The sequence below is a fragment of the Harmonia axyridis genome, chromosome 4, assembly GCF_914767665.1.
Source record: "Harmonia axyridis chromosome 4, icHarAxyr1.1, whole genome shotgun sequence".
Lineage (NCBI taxonomy): Eukaryota > Metazoa > Arthropoda > Insecta > Coleoptera > Coccinellidae > Harmonia > Harmonia axyridis.
Window position 1 is genome coordinate 33914500 of NC_059504.1, and position 8280 is coordinate 33922779.

General features: G+C 33.9%; 1 protein-coding gene across 9 annotated transcripts in view; it reads left to right on the forward strand.

The window, feature by feature from the left end:
• The window catches only part of LOC123677457, a 29536-nt gene extending 22179 nt beyond the window's left edge, over positions 1-7357 (forward strand). For 6 of the 9 annotated variants that reach the window (XM_045613979.1, XM_045613976.1, XM_045613982.1 and 3 more), the window contains 5 exons: positions 761-802; positions 1189-1441; positions 1651-3744; positions 4311-4448; positions 5128-6578. In XM_045613979.1, the coding sequence (XP_045469935.1) occupies positions 761-802; positions 1189-1441; positions 1651-3744; positions 4311-4448; positions 5128-5588 (2988 nt within the window). In that variant the 3' untranslated portion in view covers positions 5589-6578. Of the gene's footprint in view, positions 1-760; positions 803-1188; positions 1442-1650; positions 3745-4310; positions 4449-4980 lie in introns of all 9 variants that reach the window. The other 3 variants (XM_045613975.1, XM_045613984.1, XM_045613983.1) reach the window with 3 other exon arrangements.
• Positions 7358-8280: the final 923 nt, after the last annotated feature.

Here is an 8280-nt window from a genome sequence, read left to right on the forward strand (position 1 = left end):
TTTAATCTGTATTCCTTTACCATCTGCACTTATCAATTTTTAGTCAAAAAACTGGCCGTTTTTAGTAATTGGAATGTTGTTAAACAAATTTAAAAATAAATTGTACCTACTTAGTAAACACAGTGCGGTACGCATTTTTATTTAAACTATTATTAATTTTAAAAATATGAAAAATGTTGTTCGCCCTGTATCTTCGAAACAAAGAGGTTTTTCAAAAATCATCCAAGGACAAAACATGCTTAAAATAGTCCAAGGAACAACCCCCTGAATTTTTGCCGCATGTTTAGGAAACACCCTGTATATGTCGAGCATCCTTTCAAAAAAGAGCAGTTACAAAAGTTTTCTAATTCAATACAATCAAATATTTTAGATATTAAAGCTTCAGTCTAAGAATTGACCCATTCAATTTCAAATTATATGTATTAATAAATCAATTGTCTTGCCATAAAATTCATTATTGAATGCATTTCAGAACTCTATAGAAATCAAATATGAATGAATGAATTCATATACATATATATTTAGAAAATTGAAAATTTTACTTTTTGAAAAAAATTAAACCATACAGTTTCATGAAGAGTTAAAAGGCATGTTGTTCTGTTTTCATCTCATATTTATTTTCTTTTATTTATTTATCATTTGCTGGCTTGAAGTTTTCAAGTTTCAAAACATGTCGTTGAACATCTTCGGGAAACCGTATTCAGAAATAATGTTTCGATCCAAAATGATTTTCTAACAAAATTGTACGTTTTCCGTTCAGGTTCAAGAAGGCGAGATTTACAGAGACTACTATGGTGAAAAGGTACCCTTTTTTCTTCTTCCATGTAGATATTATCGCGGTAATTAATTTATTGATATATCAATTGTCCAATTTGATATTAATGGTTCTTCATGTTTCCTAACAGCGCAAATCTAACTTCTCTTGTGACGAAGCTTGAAAAATTCCAGGGCTTTTTTGCTTTTTTCAATCTGAACTGGATATGAATATAATTATAAATGTTATATGCCAATTCTTTTTGATTTATTTTTAGTAAGTTGATGATGCTACAGTAGTAAGAAATTACATATATGTACACTTTATATCCATTTCTGATAAACTATTTGCGTAGAGTCGCTAGAATTGGTCAATAGATATTAAATTTCAATATTCTTTACCAAATATTTCGAGTAACTCCATTTTCTCACCAGGTATACGAAACAAGAGCAAAATTCCATTATATCGATGCTTCTGACATTTCTATGGCTAATTGGATGAGATTCGTCAACCCAGCTACAACATTTGATGAACAAAATCTGATTGCCTGCCAATACAAAATGGAAATATATTTCTATGCGATTAAACCAATTAAGCCTAACGATGAACTCTTGGTATGGTACTGCAGGGAGTTCGCAGATAGGCTAAACTATCCTTCTACCGGAGATCAGATGGTCGTTAGGATTCGTAAGTATTTTAAAATTGCTATAGATTACATCTTTTGGGATTACATCGTGAATCCGCATTGATTTTCTTTCCAATGTTTTTTCTCTATGACTTATTAGGTAGACTAGTCTACCTCAGCTCTATACCCCCCTTACACAACTCAATTCAATCTGATATCACTCAGATCGCCTTTGACACCACAATTGATATGTCGAATTTCAATGTTTCAGATCAAGCGAATAATCACCATCTAACTTTCTACGATCCAATGATTGTGGTCGACCGTTCAGGAAGAACACGAAAAATCCATCCCTTAGAAACCCCCAGGTATAGTCAGGACAATGGAGCTCATTCTCATATAGTTAACTTGCCGCATGAAGACAGCGAAACAAACATGACGGTTGATAACGACGAGGAGGAAACCGCCTGTGACCTTAGCCAGCCTTTCACCGAGTCTGCAATAGTTGATCAACGACAAAGTAAAGGATTAAGTCCACTCCTTCATTTTTCTGATGCAGTGCCTATCAGTCAACACTACGCAGATTCACGTTCGTTGTCTGAACCTCACGTAGAAGATTTATCTGTTAACCAACATCATACAGATACCAGTTCCAGTTGCACGATCGTGAAAGACATGTCTGTTAATCATCAGCACATTGAGGTGGCGACTCCTCGAATGAAAGCGATTATTGTAAACACTTCAGACACTGTAACCAAAGAAGGAGCCTCATATGATCGACAGCTGACACCACCAGAACTTGTCGATGGTAGTGTTGGATCTGACGAAGGGTATCATAGCAATGAGTACCAGGAAAGGGGAGAGTCTCCCCCGGAAGAGTCATGTGATTCGGATAGTGAGAACAACTATGTACTTGACTTCAGTACGAAACCTGCTACTGCAGAGGCAGCAGTCATTCAGCCTGTTTCGCCCGAAGAACCAAAAAACGAGTTTAGAAAGGTCAAAATTAAAATTTCTAAAGCTTATAACTATAAGTCCAGTACGAAACCTGCAGAAGACGAACCGATCAATACCCACAAAGACGATTCTACGATAGTACCTGAAGTCAATAGCACACAGTCGACTACCAGAATAGTGAGTCCTCCTAGCGTTATAGTTTATGACCATCCCCCTCATGAAGTTCCTATGACGAAGTACTGTGAAGCAGAACTCAAGCCACTTAGTGTGGTTGCTTCACGCTACTCGCCTACAACCCCTAGTATCTTAGAGAACATCCTCTCGAACAACAGAACCGACTCAAATAACAACGAGAGTGCTGAAAAATCTACGGCGTCGACTTCCCAGACCGAGATGGCATATTCTTATAAGAAGAGTCAAAGATACTGCGCTGTCAGCCCCGATTCTAGTACCAGCGTGGTCCCTTCGCGAGTTCCTCCTAAGAGATCTATAAGTCCCTTGCTGACGAAGGTAACCTCCAGCTCTTCTCCGGAGTGTCAACTTCAACTTCCTGGATATTCAGGAGAGTGCCGTAACGGCTCACCTCCAAATTTCTACACATTATACAACTCGCCGCCTTTGGTACATAGCACCATGTCCTCGCGTTCCCCGCCTTACTCCCCTCCGTCTTCAACCAACGGGTTCATACCCAACCAACACCCAAATAACGGCAATCTGATACTGCCGGGGCAGCACCTTATGAACGCCAACATAAACCATCATCTCCTAACTCCTCTGACGCCTATTCAGCTTCATAACGACAGAACGTCACCGACTTCATCCAAATGTTCAGACATGTCGGATCCTCTGAGTCCGAACTCAGCGCAATCCAGAGGTTACAAAAGCCTAGGATATCCTCTGAGAAAGAAAGATGGAAAAATGCACTACGAATGTAACGTTTGCAGTAAAACTTTCGGTCAGCTTTCCAATCTGAAGGTTCACCTTAGGACACACAGTGGGGAAAGGCCATTCAAGTGTAATGTCTGCACCAAGTCCTTCACGCAATTGGCTCATCTTCAAAAACATCATTTGGTACATACTGGAGAGAGGCCGCACGAGTGTAACATCTGTAAGAAAAGGTTTTCGTCCACATCCAATCTCAAGACTCACATGAGGTTACATAGTGGGACCAAGCCGTACCACTGCGAGCACTGTCCGGCCAAATTTACGCAGTTTGTACATTTAAAACTTCACAAGAGATTACATACGAATGAGAGACCTTATATTTGCGCCGCATGTAACAAGAACTACATAAGTGCTTCTGGGTTAAGGACACATTGGAAATCGACCAACTGCGTTCCTCAGTCTAGGGAGACGGACATGGAGGTGGACACTTTCCACAAAGTGGAGAACTTGGATAGACATACAGGTAACATTGCTCGAACTATATTCAATTCTATTGGGAAATCAGTTTCAATAACACTTGTTACTGGTAAAGCTCAAAATTCAATAAAAAATTGAAAATGTCTAAAATCAATTTGAAATAATCAAACCTTCATACAAAAATTTGAAAATGAATAACACATAATCCTAGAAAACTATGAGGTGCTTCAATTATCGAAAAATAAACTATTCGGCTTCAAAACATAAATTTTTCTGTGATAATTTTGAGAGATTAGTTAAGTCAAATGGAAATTAATGAGTTAATGAAAAATACGTCTCTGTATCAAGTATCAAGTTTTATGGACGTAACTAGTATAGGTTCTAGAAATTGAACTGTTTGCTACAGATAACGTTTAGACATCATAATCATAAATAATATAGGTAAACTAGAATTCACCTTTTTTTGCAACATAAAGTCGTTTCCCTAATGCTATATTTAGATTTATTTTCAACATAGTGAAAAACGATACTTTGATGAGATATCAGAATTTTTCTCGATCAATTTCAGTTGTTTTATGGTAAATAATATAGAACAATTTTCCGTTATTCAAGGACTAACCGTTGATGGTGACGAACTCGCTGAAAATCACAAAGAATCCTATGAGGTCTCCAGTAACCAAACGACACATATTGTGAGCCAAATTTTGAATCCTGGACTCTCAAGGCCTCAAGTTGTTAGCCCCTTATCAGGTATGTTTAATTTGTGTTTTGAAGAACGTAATAACCTATTTACCAATCAGGCTAAGATCAATCTTAGCTGTAATATGGATTTATTTTTGTATGTATCCTATTTTGAATTTGAACTCGAACTTAGTATTCACCTATTTATTACATTGCATTTAAAGAAGAACGTCTAGTTAAAGAAGATCTCAATTACATGTCAAAAACAGTCAATAAATTATTAATATCATTATTGCTATTAATTTTGAAGTATATATTGTTATCATATTTCGTCTTCTCCACTCTCGACTACATGGTTTATTGGGATTTATACTTATAAATTCTTAGATATTGTTTTTATTACTATTCTAATTACTCAAGTAATGTAGAAAGTATGCTAATCGTTCTTTGATTCGAACAGGATTTGATTATTGAAAACTTAAAATGTACGTTGATCATTCGTATTGCCCATATATCGAAAATCAATCCTATTTCATTTATTTGTTATGTTTATTTTAATAATGAAAATTTCCTTTTCAATTCAATTCCTCAACTTCTCCAGGAAAAGTTCACTCCAAAATGAAATAAAAACGTGGCTAGAAGAATATGTAATAAAGTGCGAAGATCAGTTCATCCTCTTCACTGTACTAGGAAGAAAACTAAGAAAAGGGATCGTTCCTATTTTATTTCACCTTATTCCTTATTATAGAATCCTCAAACAACAAGGAAATGGATCACGATTCTATTGAGACTGCCGAATTTCGAAAATCCCCGCAAACTTACTTCATGGAATTTGTGGATTCGAAAAAAGACCACCACCATGAAGAGAAAGAGTCCCATAAGTCCACTAAAATGCATTTCCTGGAATCGGTGGATTATAAGATGGAACAAGAAAATGAGATCAAAACTATCGAATTCTGTAAATCGCAACAGATCCGTTTGCTGGATTCTATGAACCCTAAGAGGGAATATCGTACAGAGATCAAAGCGATGGAGTTCCACAAGTCTCAACAGATTCATATAGGGCACACGGTCTTGCACAGTGGCTTCTCCAGATCCATTTCCATGCAGCAGAACCACCACCACCATCATCATCATCATCATGGGGGCGCAGAAACACGCCCTAGCGTGATTTCAAGCTCCCCCCTCCACATCATCGAATGTACCTAAGAGTCTGCTCATTTGTAGTTTTAGTTCTTGTTGAGTTTTTGATAATTTATTTTAGTTATTAGAACTGATGTTTCATCTTTATTGATTATACGTTCAAATTTCTGAAGATACTCATGTTTATTAGACTTATTTATTTATTTTTTTGTTTTTTTCTGATATAAATGAGGCTGTGTTGCAGTTGAGGTGACCTCGAAACTGATAGATGGGTTGTTTCAATACTTTCAAATACTGATATAAGATAGAAATTAGGAGCGTATTTTTCTTTATTATGAGTCAAAAATTTTGTTTTCCGTTGAAGGTTGTTTTAGGGACGTAATCCTGACGGGAAAGATTTATAAGAAATGGTCGAGTTGTTGACTTTTTTAGACTGATTTTAAAATAAAAGCAATATATAAAATTATGAAAAGTACTGCGATTAGAATGTTGAATTTACAAGTTTTTATATACGTGCTCGAAAATAATGCTAAGATTTTCGTCCAGTATCCATAATGAGTGAGAAATTGAAGTTTATTTGAAAAATTTTCAGTTAATTCAGGTTTATTGAAAAGAGAACAATCGATTCCTTTTCACATAATTTTTGCAGTTGATTCTGTACTGATATTTACAATGAACTTCTTAACGTCAATGAAATAAGCAAGTATAAGCAATAATGTAAATTGAACGATTGTTTTAGGATTTTTCCAAAGATTTTAATTTGATGAATAATTCACCCATCCAGTGATTCATTGATTTTAGTATTTATGAATTAGTTGAAATTCTGTTTGTCTGTGATGTTATTTTTAAAATTATTATTTTATATATGGTTCACTGGAAACAGCTTATCACTTTATTGATACTTGGGATTATCTCATTATAGTTTCTGGATGGAATTTCTAATTCAATAAAAACCATAATATGTAACAGCATATAGAAAAATATAATGTGCGATATTTTCTGTCTGGCTCAGTGTAAAACAGTGAATTTATAAAATAAAAGATATTTATATATGTATATGGTGCTTGTAAATCTAAATGTATAAGAATTTTATTGGAAATTAACAGTGAAGATAATTCGTCTGCTTGTGAAATCAGTATTACTGACTAAGTTCAAATCGTACATTGTTCTGTTTCCATTTGTAAAAATCTCATGCACTTGCTATAATTATATATTATATAATGTATATTATTATATAATGATATAATTTTTCTTTTGTACAGTTAGGTACCTACAGATGTTTTATTGATATGAATTGTATAAATTTTGATCATCTTGGTATTTTCTTGCCGTTGTACATAAATTTATTTCGAGCATTATTCTAACAAGAATGGATCGTTCGTTATCTATTTCCATATGAGAAATGTGGATATTGGTTCAAAGTGTTAATTTCAATATATCATTGAAGGGTTTAAGTACTGTGAGGTGCTCTAAAGAAAGATATTTTTATAAGACGAAATAGATATGGCATATTTTCACAATTTAGTTCGATAAGTAAGATATTCAAAGATTAGTTATCATGTCCCACAAATTTTATCCCTGTTGAATATAATAGCTTATTTTGTTCTTGTCTATTCTAATACTTGTCGTTGTGTCATGAATTACCACAAAGTTGGGTGGGTACCTCAAATTAAAAAAAAATCTTAGATTGACTTCTTTTCTGTTTCCTTTCAAATCTTCAATATTGTTATTTATTTTTTTCGTCATTGACTTCAACCGTTTAAATGTTTTGAAAATACTTTGATAAGATATGCATGTAAAAATGTTCATATGACTATTAAAAATGTCAGAAGTTATTCGTCTTTCATTTTCCCATAAAAATAAGAACAGACTAATCGAAACAGTATAATATTCTTCATTACTTATTACCTATTTGTTATTATATTCTGTGTATGCATCAAATAATTATATATAGAATTAGTGTCTTGATTGATAATCATTTTTTATGTGACATAGAGAGATTCACACACTATGCTCTTCTGAGATTGAATTAGTAGTTTTATTCCATTATTCAGGGACAAAAATTGTACTTTTAATCCCTAGGGACTAAAAGTGATTGACATCTCGTTACTACTGTGAAAATGCGACTAGCACACTACTCCTACAAGACTGCTCATCTGTGCGTTTTGAGAAATTATTTGTTGCAGTATTTTTAACTGATCATAGATACATATAACATTATATACAGGAAGTTCCTGAATTGGAGGTAAAAAAGAAACTAAGAGATTTCCTGAATAATTTGAAGGAAAAATGGCCCATCAACATGGTCCCGAAAACGCTTTGTTTTCGTCCTACTTTTTTGTCATAATAATACCAAATTATTGGGTTTTTATTATTTTCGCTACAGATTGGTTATATAAATACCAAAACTCAAAATTAATTTATTCCTTATAGCTTACTAGCTGAATCTTCATAATTCATTACATTTTCCTGAGGACTTTGTCATTTTTTTATTATAGAACATATTTTTAGAATATTATATTATTTTAGATATCACGTACAGATTATAATATTATTATATATCCCTGTGAGGAATTTCTTTATTTACTGAAATAAACTTTATTATTATTATTTATTTTATTATAATTTCGATGAAATTGGATATGTATGTACACATTCAGTCGAAAGTAATTTCATAACCATTTCTACCTCACTGATGATAGGGTTAGTGTTAATTATATGCTCAAACGTGAAGTTCCTGGCAATTCCATATCTCCTG